General features: G+C 48.6%; 1 protein-coding gene across 16 annotated transcripts in view; it reads left to right on the top strand.

Moving 5' to 3' along the window:
- LOC113590629 (plakophilin-4-like) overlaps nt 1-16,740 on the top strand; it is a 69,934-nt gene that overhangs the window by 50,541 nt on the left and 2,653 nt on the right. For all 16 annotated transcript variants that reach the window (XM_035523771.2, XM_081713453.1, XM_081713452.1 and 13 more), the window contains 10 exons: nt 3,926-4,139; nt 5,167-5,299; nt 6,630-6,840; nt 11,529-11,712; nt 12,939-13,056; nt 13,777-13,968; nt 14,713-14,886; nt 15,597-15,747; nt 15,995-16,187; nt 16,348-16,432. In XM_035523771.2, coding sequence (XP_035379664.1) covers nt 3,926-4,139; nt 5,167-5,299; nt 6,630-6,840; nt 11,529-11,712; nt 12,939-13,056; nt 13,777-13,968; nt 14,713-14,886; nt 15,597-15,747; nt 15,995-16,187; nt 16,348-16,432 — 1,655 coding nt within the window. The remainder of the gene's footprint in view (nt 1-3,925; nt 4,140-5,166; nt 5,300-6,629; nt 6,841-11,528; nt 11,713-12,938; nt 13,057-13,776; nt 13,969-14,712; nt 14,887-15,596; nt 15,748-15,994; nt 16,188-16,347; nt 16,433-16,740) is intronic.

Here is a 16,740-nt window from a genome sequence, read left to right on the forward strand (position 1 = left end):
CACCGGAAGAGTTGTAAATCCCACAGATGGACCGGCCTGCAGGCTGCAGCCTTAAATGGAGTCAGTACGTCTGTGCGGGAGCTTCCGTGTCCTGATCCACACGTCACTGCTCCGAAGGCACGCGTAAAGGTGTGATGTGAGGATGGCTCTCCCTAACACTTAAACATGTGGATGGTAATGCCCAATGCCACGTCGTATTTTTTACCGCTTGTTTTCAAGTGTCCCCGTGCCCATTGGAACGGTCAATGATGGCTTTTGCGTAACAGACTCGACAAGTTCTCACCGGACGTTTCCAATACACTGTGTTCAGCTGTAGCGATCTCTGCTGGTCACAGGCATCCTTTTGTCTGCAGTTGTCATTCGCAACTTCAGTTTCAGGCATCAATCGGGCACCAAGTAAAAAAAGGCACACTGCTTCATTAGCAGGCTACTAGCAGCGTTCTGTGGGCCAGCCTGCCAGTCCGCATTGATGTCAGAGGAGCGGTAAAGTTCACCAGATGGACAGGAGTGCAAGATGTGACCCAAGGCAAAGGGAGATGTGAGAAAGATTAAGGAAAAGGTGCGTGTGGAGCTGTAGGAGAAGTAGCACACTAAGGAAGGGGAAAAGTACTCATACCAGTTGGTCAGAGGAACAGAGACAGGAAGGATACAAGGCAGGGTAGCGTGATAAAGGATGCAGATGGGAAGGTGCCGACAAATGAGGAGAGTGTTCAGAGAAAGAGGAAGAGTGTTTGAGGAGCCGATGAATGAAGAAAACGAGCGAGAAGGTTGGATGACGTAGAGATGGTGAACCTGGGAGTGCCATGCATTAGCAAAGAAGAAGTGAGGGCTGGTGTAAAGCGAATGAAGAGTCTAAAGGCTGTTGGACCAGATGACATACCAGTGGAGGCATAGAGATGTTTAGGAGAGATGGCAGTGTGGATTTAACTGAAGTGAGTAACAAAACCTTGGATACCCGAGGAGTGGAGAAAAAGCATAATGGTTCCGATTTTTAACAATAATGGTGAAGTGCAGAGCTGCAGTGACTCCAGAGGCTTAAAGTTGATCAGCCACGGCATGAAGATGTGGGAAAGAGCAGTATGAGCTAGAACAGAGGGGCGTGGCGACATGGCCTCATGCCAACCAAATGCACTGCTGATCCCACGTTTGCTTTGAGAATGTAGATGGAGAAATGTAGGCAAGGCCAGGAGGAGTTGCACCGTGTGTTTGTAGATCCAGAGAAAGCTCATGAAACGGTGGCGAGCGAGAAACCGTGGTATCGTACGAGGAAATCGGGGGTGGCGGAGAAATACGTGACGGTGGTGCAAGAAATGTGTGAGAAGAGTGAGAGCGGTAAGATTTAAAGAGAGATGGGTTCAAAGTGGAAGTGTGACCGCATCAAGGGTCAGCTCTGAGTCCTTTAGTGTTTGCAATGGCCATGGACAGACTGACGGACGAGGTTAGGCAGGGGTCTCCGTGGACTATAATGTTTGCAGTGAGAGTTCGGAGCAGACTGAGGAGAGTCTGGAGAGGTGGAGGTACGTGTTTGAGAGGATATGAATGAGAAATCGGAGGTAAATGGCGTACAAGAGGGACGATGGTGGAAAGGTTAAGTCGCAAGGAGTTGAGGGGATGAAAGCGGATGAGTTGAAATACTTGGGCTGGGGTGTACAACGTAATGGAGAGGTGTAGCAGAGAGAGCAGGCAGGGTGGAGGGGGCGGCGTGGTTTGTGATGGAGGGAGTCTGCCAGGGTGAAAGACTGCGGCACAGTAGTGTGGCCTGCTGCACCCTATGGAGACTGAATAAAAGACAGAAGAGGGAGCTAGAGGTGTCGCAGATGCTGCCATTCTCACCGGGAGTGACGAGGACAGACAAGAGTAGGAACCGGCTTATTAGAGGGACAGCGCAGGTGGGATGTACTGGAGACAAAGTTAGGGAGACGAGACTGAGACGGTTTGGGCAGGTGGGATGTACTGGAGACAAAGTTAGGGAGACGAGACTGAGACGGTTTGGGCAAGTGGGATGTATTGGAGACAAAGTTAGGGAGACGAGACTGAGACGGTTTGGGCAGGTGGGATGTATTGGAGACAAAGTTAGGGAGACGAGACTGAGACGGTTTGGGCAGGTGGGATGTGTTGGAGACAAAGTTAGGGAGACGAGACTGAGACGGTTTGGGCAGGTGGGATGTGTTGGAGACAAAGTTAGGGAGACGAGACTGAGACGGTTTGGGCAGGTGGGATGTACTGGAGACAACGTTAGGGAGACGAGACTGAGACGGTTTGGACAGGTGGGATGTACTGGAGACAAAGTTAGGGAGATGAGACTGAGACGGTTTGGGCAGGTGGGATGTACTGGAGACAAAGTTAGGGAGACGAGACTGAGACGGTTTGGGCAGGTGGGATGTATTGGAGACAAAGTTAGGGAGACGAGACTGAGACGGTTTGGGCAGGTGCGGAGGAGGGAGGAGGGTGTTCAGGCTGGAGCCGCCAAGCAGGAGGAGGAGAAGAGCAAGACCAGAGAGGATGTTTATGGGTGCAACGAGGGAGGACATGAAAGTGGCTGGAGTGACAGAGGAGGAGGTTCAGGACAGATGGGGACGAAAGATCCGCTGTGGTGCCCCCTAACAGGAACAGCTCAGCGAAAGATAAAGTTCTCCAACCTCACTGCCAGACATTTCGGGTGACATGTGCCTTCAAAGTGGGGGAATGAGACATGAGAATATGTCAAAATGCGGGATTGTCCTGCACAAATCAGTAAAAAGGATGTGACGTTAACTAGCTACAGAGACACCTGTGTGCTACTAGAGACTTTATGCTTGCTATGAAGAAAAGGACTATATAATATGTTGAAAACAATGAAAAACAATAGACGAATGGTTTCTATTCAAGGTTAATACAATGTTCTAGTTATCTCTGTTACTAGAGAAAACGTACATTTGTGGGTTTCTTTGGTGGCTTGCACAGGCTTGAACGACTATGATTCCCAAGGCCTTCGGGGGGGGAGCGGAACCAGACAGGCACTCGCAGATAAACCCACACAGCAGCAGCTCAGGTCAAGGGCAGGTGCAGGTTTCACCGTGTCCTCCTCTGGGTTAGATTTTTGTGCTGTTATCACTGACTCATCTAAGAGCAGCAACTCCTGTGTAGCACATCAAGTAGTGGTGGGGAGGCGTGTGCAGCAGCATGCCTGACACACTCCGAGTGCAGTAACTGGTCCGGGGTTGCAGGGCTGGCCTCTGGCGAGCCAGTGCAGCGTGGGGAGAACAGGATCACATTGATGCACGTGGCAGGAGAAGGAGGATTTATTTAAAAATAAAGATTTAGCCAAGATGTTTAAGGACTAAATATTGAACAAGGCTTGGCAGGATTTGGTATGTCTGTGTGTATATGCGGCTCAAGGAGGAGGTGTGTCTAAAATGCGGTGTGTGTGTTTGTGTCTGAGAGAGGGAGAGACGAGATTAAAAGGGTGAACGAAAAGCTCCCTCTCTCTCTCTCCATAGACTTGGCCCTCGACAGAACCTGTGGGATTTATTCCGTAAAGCTTTTTCATGTTAAAACCAAAACAGTCACTGCCAGAGAATGCAGTTTAGTTACCCAGGGTTCAGAAGCATGGCACTCTCTACAGCAGCTTAATGGCTTCCAGATAGAGAGAATACGTGTACATGCTTGAAAAAAACTATTATATCCCAGACACACACAGTTCTACTCATACAAACGTAACAATCCTCTCTCTCGCTCACGCTCTCTCTCTCTCACTCACACTCTCTCTCTCTCTCTCTCTCTCTCTCTCTCTCTCTCTCTCTCTCTCTCTCTCTCTCTCTCTCTCTCAGTTCTACTATACAATTACTTTTTTCCCTAAAAAAGCTTCTCATGCTGGGCATTTTGTATGCTCACTGTGTTTGTGTGTGTGTGTGTGTGTGCGTGTTTGTGTGTGTTCTCTCCCCAGGTGTGGGGAACCTGCAGCGAAGCTCTAGCCAGCGTAGCAACATGACGTACCAAAGAAGCAGCAGCTACGCGTTGAGCGGAGCAGCTCCGTACACAGAGCCGTATCGTGCCGGCACCTACCGCCCCCCCGAAGGCGGCTACGCCCGGCAGGTCGTCACCATGGATGACGGCGCTGCCCGCTCCCCCTCCATTGACAGCATTCAGAAAGACCCCAGGTGTGACAGGAACGCTTTCTGTTCTTAGCACTGTTTGAGTCACCCGTGAGCTTTAAAATGCATTGTAATTGTGTCAATTACATTTTTTTTATATTGTTAAATCCTTTCTTCTGGCTGCGCTGTGTGTGCGTCATGCTGTTTTACGAGTTTACCTCTGTAAAGTCTTCTGAGCTGTGTTAGCGTGGGGAGGCAGACAGAGAAGAGGTGTTTAGAAGGGCGTTAACGCTGAGCTGGGAAAAGCGTGCTTGTGGAGCATGCCCCCCCCCCGACAGGGTTAACACAGCGTTGCCCAGGCTTTGGTTCTCCCAGTAAAGTCACTCAGCCATTCACCAATCAAATCCTATGTCACCCCATAAACCCCGCCCACTGAGGGGGTATGGCTGGGTCACCCACTACAGCCTGTAAATTGCTGTTTTACACCCGATTCGTTGCGCCAGTGTGAAGGGGCAGCTTGGCGGATGCTCACTGTGAACAGCCAAAGCAGGAGGTTTCTGTGAGTTTCCCCTTTCCTGGGGTGTGAGATTTTGATGGAATAATTCAATGAAAGTTTGTAACATCCAAGCAGCCTTGAAGGTTTCCTTCATATAAATGCAGAAGTGTGGTGTGCCGCAACTTTGTGAGTGTGTCTTGATCTCAAAGCAAAAAGCAAGATTTAGCTGAGAGATGGTTCGTCAGTTGAGCATGCAGGACAGGGAATCTCATTTCTGGTCTCTGATGAAAAAGAGAAAACTTTCATGCACACATGCATGAACGCACACCCACACACTGAGGTCCAGGGGGACCTTGCAGCTTTGAGAGGCAGACATTATTATAGCACATGGCAAGTACAGTGTAAATTCTGCATGAATTTATTAAGTGGAATTCTATTTATTATATCAATTTACTATGTGGAAATTCTTCTATAAAGCAAACAAGGCAAATATTATTACCCTTTAAGGAGTTGGGGCTATTAAGTTAGAGCATGAGTTAGAAGCATCTTCCATCACAACCATAGTGATATATTACTCTGTGTGTGTGTGTCATCCAGAGAGTTTGCATGGAGGGACCCAGAGCTGCCAGAGGTGATCCGCATGCTCCAGCACCAGTTCCCCTCTGTGCAGGCCAACGCTGCAGCCTACCTCCAGCACCTGTGCTTCGGAGATAACCGCACCAAGGCAGAGGTGGCGTATGCGCACACATGCACGCATACAGCGCTCTCACCAGTTTGCAGTGAATACTAAGCAAGACTGAGGTTTCATTCGTGCATACAAATCAGTGCTATGTTGATGGCAACAGTTACAGTTAATGCTGCCATGTGAAATCTCTGTCCTCGGTATGTAGTTGCAGAAACTGCTAAAATACAACAACTGTTCTTGATGAGCAGCATACACACTAACGTTTTACACATATTCAGAATTGTGCTGATGTACACAGAGTTTCTGTTTGAAATGTCCTGTTTCTGTGGAAACTCTGTGTACTTTAATACAATTTTGAAATTTGAATACAATTATCATCTTACTACAGTACACTGCAGCTACTCACCTAGAATCTTCTTCGGATGTGTGTATGTATATGTACGTATATATATATATATATATATTTACATCTCGCACACACACTCACTCACACTCACTAACTGTTCAAGTGTGAACATATGCATACTGACATCAGGTTCATTTCCAGAGATACAGAAAAAGGCTGCTAGCTTCTAGAGTGCAGACTGCATTCAGACTGCATTTAACAGACAAAAACATGTTTATATAAACATCCCCTTATCTGTATTTATACTACTGAATTTAACAAACATGTTTATATGAACATCCTCTTATACATATTTATATCTGAGTATTCTCTCTGTTTCAGATATCCTTGTGCGTGTGTGCGCACACACACACACACACACACACAGTGAGAGAAAGAGAACATACATCGGAACTAGACAGTTCGACAGACCATGGTAGCCATGGTGAAGGCATGTCTCCACCTTGTGCTATGGGGACTCAGTATATTACTTTTCTCATGCAGGCTAGAGCCCCTCCTACACTTTAACTCCAAAATACAAACATTCTTTCCCCACTGCCACTGGGGTTTTGGTGACCAGCCATTGCCAAAGTTGCTCTGCATGCAGACGGGTATCGGAGGACAGTTCTGCCTGTCGTCTCTGCACACGCAACTCATCCAGGGGCCCAGTTATCAGCTGACATTACTCTCCTCCCTCAAAGTCGTACAGACAGATGTACTGGAATGACTGACAGACACTGGTATCATCGTTTTGCTTCAGAATGCAGTGTGTTGACACAGAAGGAGCACATGCAGAACACACAGGTGTAAAGTGTTCAGAGTAGAGTGTTCATGGGAGGTATCTATAGTCATGCCCATGGAGAACACACTCGAACCCCATATTAAGGCAAAGTCCACTTACTGCCTAAGACTTCAAAAAGGTTTCAGAGTTGCATGACTGTCAGTCTGTATGGCAGGTGTGTGCTCAGGTGTGTGTTGTTGCCTGCTCAGGTGTGTCGGCTGAATGGGATCAAGCACCTGGTGGATCTGCTGGACCACAAGGTCCTGGAAGTGCAGCGGAACGCGTGCGGTGCACTGAGGAACCTGGTGTACGGCAAAGCCGATGACAACAAGATCGCCGTGAGGAACGCTGGGGGCGTGCCCGCTCTACTCCGCCTACTGAGGAAGACTGTGGACGCTGAAGTGCGAGAGGTCATCACGGGTAAGTGTGTGCGCGCGCGCGCGTGTGCGGTTCCCTTTGTTTTTGCTTTCCATGGGGCCGGGGCTGAGAGCTGCATGCACTCCCACACTAGGTGTCTTCCATGGCGCAGTGTCGGTGCCGTCTCACGTCACATGGTTTGCGTGCAACCAGCCAGAGCAGCTGTCCTCAGCTCCACAGCGGAATCCGTGGCATCCGGACAGGGAGCCGCTCGGCATCTCGGCCCGCTGTAATTGGGAGATGAGCTCCGCGCCTCGAGCGCTCTCTTTGCACAGCCTTTTCGCCGATGCCGGCCGTGGGGCCTCGAGCCCGCGTCCGCGTCTCCTGTAACACCCGAATCATTAACGAGGTGATCTCGGCTGGTCGGACGGCCCCGCCTTCCCCACGACGAGGGCCTGTTTGTGGTCCCGCCGTTCCTCGGATGGATTCTGTGTGGTTTGTGAGACAGATTTTGGCACTGAGGTTCCAGCCCCCCTCACAGTCATGGGACTCACACCTGCAGTCACCTGATTGGCACACCTGCTGTTGCTACGTACTTCAGAGAGCTCGTTTGTGCTGCATCAGCACGACGGGTTCCCGCGCCCCCCGCTGGTGGGTGTGAGTCATGACGGGCTGAATCAGCTCTCTCCTACTGTTCTCAGTGCTTGGCCGTCTTATGTAAGACCAGGAGCCGTATCTGGTGCCGGGGAACACGGAGGACGCAGAGCTGCACCATGCAGGGTCTCCCGCTCAAGTCGAACCGTAATCTGTCTACACGGTGACTTTCACTTGCACACACAACCAGCCTGTGCATGCGTGCGCAAAATACATACACAAACACACACTCTCAGTTCTTGATAGGCAGAAAAAGTCTGGCTGGAGTTTTATATACTGTCTCTCCCTGCAGTGCAGCAGATGCTGAATTTGTGGAATCGTGACCTGTCAAGCGTGTTTGTGTGTATGTGTGCGTGTTCGTGTGTTCGTGTGTGTGTGTGTGTGTGTGTGTGTGTGTGTGTGTGTGTGTGTGTGTGTGGGTGGGTGGGTGGGTGGGTGGGTGGGTGGGTTGGTGGGTGTGTGTGTGTGTCAGGTCTAGTCAGGACCACTTGGGAGTAGAGAATTATTAATTGATTGCTTCAGCTTACATGGCTGGCTCCCTGGAGTCTACATCAGCTGTATGTGTGTTCTGTTGTTCCCTAGTAAATGTATACAATGAGAGGTTTATATGCATTCTGTCTGTACGTGGGTTCTTCTGAGACAGATGGCTCGGGTTGTGCAGGCATGACACACAGATTACACACACGACATGCTTATTTTAGGGTTTGTGTGTTTTATGTGTTTATATTAACAACTACTAGAACTGAGGATGAGACATTAGCATTAGCCCTCTGATTTCAATGGGCTGGAGATGCTTGTCTGCATGTCTGCTTGAACACTGCTACATGGCCCTGGCCAATTCTCTCTCTCTGTCTGTTTGTCTCTTTCCCTCTCTGTCTCTCTCCATCTCTCTGTGTCTGTCTGTCTCTCTGTCTGTCTCTCTCTCTATCCCACTGTTAAGTCTTGCTCTCTGAACCGATCTCAAGCAGAGATCTGTTCCCTTCTCTCGCCATTCTCATTACCACTGAAGTGATTAGTTCTGACACTAGCGTGTGTCACGTCGCTCACCTAATTGGTGGCTGACAGCTGTACGTCAAGCAATTACATGGGGGCAAAACCTCCAGTGTCACCGCTGAATAATCTAAGCCAATCAGAGCTTCCAGTGCCTCTGGAGAACGCCAATCAGCAGTTTTCTCCATGGTGAGGTGATGGGTATTGACAAGATGCGCTCTTCAGCTGCTTCCCCTCAGATGCCCTGCCTGGCCAGGGACACACCTCTCACCTTGTTTACTTCAGCACAATTTGCTGTTCAGTGGCTGAGATCTCAGCTGTGTGTAGAGGCAGTTGTTTCCACCCTGGGTTTCCATAGTGACTGCCTGTTGAGGGCAGTCCGTAACGCACTCCGACTTTGTTGGCCGTGACGGCAGTCCCGACTTTAATGTGACCGTAAACAGCGCGTTAATGATGACAGGTGTTGAGAAGCACTGATAGGACAAAGATTTTGGCATTGGTGATGGGGTAAACATATTTGTGGGATTCTAGCTCTTTGTGTGTGTGGGGAAGCCCCCTGACTGTTGGAGCCTTGCCCCAGTACGAGGACCTGGAGTCCCAGTGCGTCCTGGCCAGCTTTCTGGATGGCGGCGCTAATCTCCCTCACTCTTCCACAGGCTTCCTCCTCTGCTCAGCTCGACCCCTCCTCTTTAGGCCGGGGTCAGATGACCCTGTTTCAGAGTCTCCATCTCCAGGTGGTGTGAGCCTCCCACCACCTCCTCCCTCGTGCCACTGTGCTCCGCTCCAGCCTTAGTCCACACTTCATTAAAGCTGCAGAAAGCAAGCAGAGGAGTGCTTCTGCACACCAGTGCCCTGAGAGAGATGCTTCTTTCATTTTTCCTTTCTACCATCATCTTTCTATGCCAGGCTCATATGTTCCCTCTGTCTATTTTTCCCCTCTGTCTTTCACAAACACATACGCACACAGCATTTAAATCACGAGTGTGTGTGTGTGTGCTCCATCATACTCACCTGTCAAATATAGCCTCGCGGGGACTCTGCAGACAGCTCCCCCACAGACTATCTCTGCGGGATGGATGGATGTATGGGACCAGCTGAAGCAGCCCTGTTGCAGCCTGTTTAAGGAAGCATGTCGCTCTGCATGTGTGCTCATGACATCACCATGTGGGTGATGACTTTCTTGGTGACAGGACACTGAAGTGCCGTCTCAACTGTGCTTTGTGTGCTGGAATGAGTTTTCTTGACGGTAATGAAGAACCGGTGAGTCCTAGTGGCTGCTGACCACATGAGATGTTTCCACCTGTAGACCACAGGTCTGGGTCACTGGGGGTCTGGGTCGTGAGGTTTGTTGTGTTTTTTGTGATTGAAATAAAATTAGTGGGCATTTTTCATTTAGTGAAATATGGTTATTTCACATAGATTGTATAAAAAGTAGACCAGACATTCTTTAGGTTACAGCAGGTTTATTTCTGCTGCCACTTTGTGTAAACACACACACAACCAAACACATGCAGGCAGTGTGGAGGATTTTGCTGTCTGTGCCCATTATTTGAAAGCGAGGTAGAACAAGACAGAGCGCGGCTTCTGACCAAGATTTGAGCTCACCAGGGATCTATTGGAAAACAGTCTCTGTGCTCCCATTCTTATCTCTGTCTCTCACACACACCACACACACACACTGCACTGCTCTGCATTTACACTCGATCACTTAAGCAGATGTCATGTACGCAGCGTACACATCGCCTGTTCTGTCTCTTCTGCGCTTGTCTGTTTGCGTGTGCGCACGTGTGCATGCATGCCCGTGTTTATGTGGGGTTCTGTCTCTGCGCTGGATTAAGCTGGTAGTGAGCTCTGTTCTCCCCTGATCGTCCCAGGTCCGTGCTGTTTAGCCTTAGTCCAGAGATATTCAGAGTCCAAGTCAAACCTCAGGTGTCTTTCCAGAAGTCCAAGTCAAGCCTCAAGTCTGTGGGGTGCAAGTCCGAGTCAGGTGTAGAGTCCAGTCATAAGTTATTTGCAGTTGGCTTTCCGTTATACGAAATAAACCCACGCTGAAAAATGTATACAAGTAACAAGATTATTTCATACAAATAAGTAAGTAAAACTGTAAGTATATTTTGTTCCATATTTTTAAATGTTTTGTTAATCCATGTTGAGAAAGCATGCCTTGACTGCATCTGGCCTGCTGTAGACGCAGTCTGAACCTGGAACGAGCACAGAGAGAGGGCCCGTTCACTGACTCGATCAGGCTCTCTCTCAGGTAGACAGCACTCCTTGTTACGGGTACACTGGTACTGTGTCTGATATTTCCCTAACAGTGTTATTCTAACAGTACTTCTCCTAGAACCTGACATAGTTAGTGCAGCTGCTGTGGAGCAGTGTGGGGCTCAGGTGGTATCTGGGCTGGGTTAGTCTGGGGGGGGAAACAAGAATCTAAACCAATCATTTGAATAAAGACTTTTCCTTTCTGTCTAATCTCACATAAGTGTCTTGCCTGTCAGTTCTGAGCCGGCGATGCACAGTGTTTTAATCTGCCATTTTACGGATACGTTTCTGAGCTGTGGTTAGATTGTCTCACTGCAGTTTTAGAAAATCACCAGTAGACAGGGTTCAACATGACACACAACAAACGCAGGACGCGTTAGACGTAATAACTTTCGCCCAAAATGATCGAAGAGCACTTCTCTAGCCATTTATTCTTACTGTGTGTCAGAGGCTCAGTAGCTGCAAAATTCGCAGAAAATAACACAAAAATAACCCCGGCGCTTTATGGTTGTACACTAAACTTTCCGCGCACGTCTGTATTCCAGTTTATGGTTTCCCAGAGATCTCATCTTCACGCTGCATCTTCTTAAAATATTTCTAAGTACTCTTAAAGTGGTACAGTTAAGCCAGGCGGGCTTCATTAGGCAGGATCAGTCTTCTAGTTCGCTTTGAGTGGAAGGAATGGTGTCTCCCAGCTGACGACCCTACAGCTAATCCATCAGGCACCAGCAGTGATGAGTCTGTCCGTCTCCATCGTCAGATCTCGTCTTTGCACATTGCTCTGTAAAGACCTTGAAAGCCTCGAGTGCCTAACCAATGCGCCCACTAACCACCTCTCCCCACAGGGGTCCTGTGGAACCTGTCCTCTTGTGATGCCGTTAAGATGACAATCGTCCACGATGCCTTAACGACTCTGACCAACACTGTGATCATTCCCCATTCCGGCTGGAGCAACTCGTCCTATGATGATGACCACAAGCTCAAATTCCATTCTTCACTTGTGCTCCGCAACACTACCGGCTGCCTGAGGTACCCACAGCACTGCACTGCCCCCTTGTGGAAAATGCTTCACTGCAGCACAACAAAGCCACTTTAGATTAGGTTTCAAGTCACGTATCCCTAAATATAATGAGGTGTCCAAAGTTGTCTAATGATCAGAACCAGAACCAGTGGGTAGGAGAGATGTTAATGTTTAGAGCTCTAAATTCTGTTAACATGTCACCAACATCAGGGTATTTATGATGCGTTAATTAGTCTACAGTATTTTAATGCAAAAATACTGTTTCCATATTAAGCTGCAGAAATGCCACTGTGCGCTGACGAGGGCCATCAATGGGTGGTTATCTGACCTGCCCTGCCCACACACGACTGTCTTTGATTGGATGGCAGTTTAGTAATTTCAGCAAACAGATGAAAGCCCTCCCTTTTAATTGACAAAATAAATTGGTCATAACAGTCACTAGTGCAAAAGTGAGTGGCACCCTGAGTGGTAACATTTAGTGCAGTAAAATATCTGCCAGCAGCCAGAGGAGTTGGGGGGTGGTTAGATAATATGTCTCCTGCCTGTCTGCTTCTGAACTATGACGACTGCACACTCTAAACCAAATACTACACTGATACTACACTGTATAAGGGAGAAAAGCGGTCAGATCGCCCCCTACTGTTTGCATTCAAAACACACGTTAACATTTTGCCCCGATCGTGATCGTGATTTGCCCCGATCGTGATCACATTTATAAACAGAATTAAAATATCGATAATAGACATATCGTACCAAAACTGATAATAGACATATCGTACCAAAACTGATCAAAAGAGGATGCACAGGGGGACGACACTTTTATAAGGGGTGAGTTATGTCTAATTGATTTCTCTGGGGAGAAGGCATCCACCTGACATCTCCCTTTAACTCGAGACCTGCTAATAGCTATCAAATGGAACTGGGTCGGAAACAAATGAGTAGCTGTTTTTCACACAGACTTCCTGGAGTTGGTCTATCCCAGGTGGAGTCTGAAAACTGAGCCAGACTCAAAGTTTTCGTAAGGGAGTAATAATCAACTGACCCACTCCCATTCGACCCTAAACTGCCTTAATTCCATCTATCACGTATAACTAGGCACATGTGCATTACAGCTACAGCTATACACTCACACACACTCTCTCTCACACACACACAGTGCTGCTCATTGGAATTGTTATGCACCACGAGGTTTAATTTCCGACCGGATATGGCCCTGGGCCGCTTGTTGCCATAGGAACCTGAGCTCGGCAGGTGAAGAGGCCAGGAAGCAGCTGCGCTGCTGCGACGGGCTGGTGGACTCGCTGCTCTACGTCATCAAAGCCTGCGTTAGCACATCAGACTTCGACAGCAAGGTACACATGCATGCACACCTCTAACACACATGCACTTGCTTAGAGTTAAACACGTGTGCTTATACCTCGGTGCCCATACATGCCGGTGCATCTGCACAGCGTGGAAATAAACGCAAGCTCAGAGTGTCTGGAAGCTTCCAGCCTGCAGGCCTCAGATCTCTAAGCCCAAGTAAATGCTGCAGTTAAAGCATTTAATGCCCTTTAGTACATTATTGTTCCTGAGCGGCTGGCGGGCGGCGTGTGTGACTAACACGAACATTCACCCTCCCTCTCTGCTGCTGGCCCATGCTTCTCCCGCCCTGCGTGAGGCTGGAGGTAGCCACGCCCCCCGTGGCCTCACCTAGGCCAAATTAGAGCTGTGTGCCCAGGCCTTCTGATGCATAGAGGATTGTGGGAAGAAGGGTTTGTCTAGTACAAGTTGGTTTAATTTTGCCTAGCAGGTCAGGCGCTCGCGGAAGCCCTTGGAGGCGGCGTGGAGCACCTGCTTACGGGCGTGTGGTGGGCGCGTCCAAGCGGAGTTGCTCTAATCAGTTATGCCCTGAATCTATCCTGGAGCCAGATGGTGTTAGGAAACCTGTGAGGGGCTTGTTCTGGTTTCTCAGGCTAGCTTCTGTTCTGGACCTGTTTGGCTCCGTTCACCTCCCACAAAGGAGGCGATTCCTTTCATCGCTTCCTTTTGCCCTCTCTGCTCCTCACCCTTTCTCCTCCACTCCCTTGCAGATTGTGGAGAACTGTATTTGCACTCTGCGGAATCTCTCATACCGGTTGGAGCTGGAGATCCCACCCTCACGTCTGATAACCACTGAGGAGGTAGACGGGTCACTGGGGTCGGAGTCACCCAGTAAAGAGGCAGACTACAGCTGCTGGGGGAGGAAGAGGAAGAAAAAGAGGAAGAGCATCAAGGAGGAGCAGGTGTGCCGGAAGAACGCTTGGAATGTCAGGAGACTAGATGCATTCACCCTTTATCCCTGAATGATCCAATCACATAGGTTTATGTAAATATTAACGATTCCTGACCATTTCATTGGGCCAAAGCTTTTGAAATGTTTAACAGTGTTTAGTCCACTGGGGTCACTTTCATGTGTGGCAAAAACCAAACACCCCCGAGATGTCTGTGCTGTTTCTGCTGTGCCTGCTTTTTTGCACTTGGCCTGCCAGTTAAAGCATTCCGAAATAATCACCGCCTTCGGAGAATCGTAGAATAGCCGCAAGCATCACTGGGAAGAATATGCCCTATATTATGGCCTATAAAGTGCCGTCTGCTGCACCTGCTACTGGGATGCTGCGCTTTCTGAGAGCAGCCTGTGAAACCTGCAGCACACAGGTTTTCTGCTTGTGAGTTAGTGGGTGCTTGTGGGAGGCAGGGTCAGCGCTGTCGGTGTGCAAGGTCACACCGTCACACAAGCGGTGGTGGCAGGCTTTGATCCTGTACATGCACTCACTCTAGTTTAACTCTCATGATCACTCTATTGGCCGGATGTTTGCATACAAGTGCAAATGATACGATCAACCTGTGTTTACCCATAACTACGTCTGGCGTAATTTGAAGACAGGCTTGTTTGTTCCTGTACTGGCTGTCAATTCATTTATGTTGCAATACACTAACTAGTCTGTTGGTGTGGGTGTGTATCATGTGTGGGTGTGTTGTGGTGTTAGTGGGATGGTGTGGGACCCATCCCTGGCTTTTCCAAGTCTCCTAAAGGCGCTGAGATGCTGTGGCACCCTGCAGTGGTGAAGCCCTATCTCACCCTGCTGGCAGAGAGCTCCAACCCTGCAACACTAGAGGGCGCTGCTGGGTCACTACAGAACCTCTCCGCAGGCCACTGGAAGGTAAAGGTTACATGTGTGTAAATGAGATTAATTACATTGCAGTATTTGAGGATAGCTTGCGAAAGGCTGTTAGTTATAAATAAGGCCCTATTTAATATGTAGAAAAAAAGTTCATAATTTCATGGACCTAGTTTCTCAAAAATTACAAATTTCATGTTTCATTTCACAACATTTATTAAGTAACACGTAGCTAATTAGCTAGGATAGTAACGTAGCCTTGTCAGGCCAGTCTGCCATGCTAATAGCCTGCCTTAATGGCTGAGTGGTGAGCACTGATCATCAGGAGCGAGTGTTGGGCTTCATTCTAATTGGGATGAAAATACTTCGGCTCTCTCCGAAGTATTGATAGATTATCAAGATGCTGGAGCGTCAGCCTCCAAAACATAACAGAAATGTGTGTAATTCCAATAAAAGGTTTTTGATAAAATTAATGTCAGTATTTTTTATCTATATTTATAAATCCACATCATTTTTCCAATTTTCCCACATTTCACAGAAAATCAGATATTTCATGGAAAAAGACTGATTCCGCAGCCGTGATGCGATTTTCACATCTGTAAATTTGGTAGAGCCCTAGTAATAAAGAATCTACATGAGCTCAACATTAGCTGTGGCACATGCAAAACTTAATAGTACAGTGTAAGACACCTTAAGTACCATCAAAGCTTCAACTTCACAAGGCTGAAGCTAATTGTGCTGCGTGTGTCTAGTTCTCGGCATATATCCGTGGGGCCGTGCGGAAGGAGAAAGGTCTGCCAATCCTGGTAGAGCTCCTGCGGATGGATAACGACCGTGTGGTGTGTTCCGTTGCCACGGCGCTCAGGAACATGGCCTTGGATGTTAGGAACAAGGAGCTGATAGGTGAGAGCACACAGTGGCGTGGCACCTGTCAGCCATATCAGCCCTCTGTCCTCTCAGAGAATTAGGTGTTACTAATCGGATCTTTTTTAAGACTTGAACTAAAACTTCATCAAATAGAAATGGGATTGATTTGAAATTGTATGGTTTAGTTTAACTTCTGCTGATTTACTGTGCGTGCGTGTGTACGTGCGTGTGTGCTCGTGTGTGCGCGCGCGTGTGTGTGTGTGTGTGTGTGTGTGTGAGACAGGGAAGTATGCAATGCGGGACTTGGTGAACCGGCTGCCCGGGGGAAGCACCACTCTGCTGTCTGATGAAACGGTGGCAGCTATTTGCTGCACGCTGCACGAGGTGTCCAGCAGGAACATGGAGAACGCCAAAGCCCTGGCCGACACGGGCGGCATCGAAAAACTCATCAACATCACCAAAGGCCGTGGAGATAGGTGCGTTTAACCCAGCCACACACAGGCACACAACCAACTAACCAGCCAAGCAACCACACATGCAAGGCATGCTCTCCTGGATACAGAGGCGTGTGTAGACGTGGCGCCCTCGGTAGCTGTGAGCAGTGGTTTAGAGCACTCACTTTGACTTCTGCTGCAGGTACTCTATGAAGGTGGTGAAGGCAGCCGCGCAGGTCCTCAATACACTGTGGCAGTACAGAGACCTGCGCACCATCTACAAGAAGGTAAGAGCGGCTCCACCCCCTACTCCCAGTCCCATGGAAGTGTAGAAACAGGTGGTGCCCTGGGAAGATGGATGCAATAGCATCATATAGTGGTACGGGAGACCTGTAATTCAGCAAGGTGTAAAGGATGGTGTACATGTTTACATGTCCAGAACTCTCGCAAACATGCACACATGGATTAAGTATGATTCAGTCTAATCCTGTACATGTTTGAAGGATGGTGTACATGTTTACATGTCCAGAACTAGATCATGCTTAATCTGTGTGTGTATGTGTGCGAAGGAAAGATACAGACAAAGGAAAAGACT

This window comes from Electrophorus electricus, chromosome 4 (assembly GCF_041902795.1).
Source record: "Electrophorus electricus isolate QZ-2024a chromosome 4, ASM4190279v1, whole genome shotgun sequence".
Classification (NCBI taxonomy): Eukaryota; Metazoa; Chordata; class Actinopteri; order Gymnotiformes; family Gymnotidae; genus Electrophorus; species Electrophorus electricus.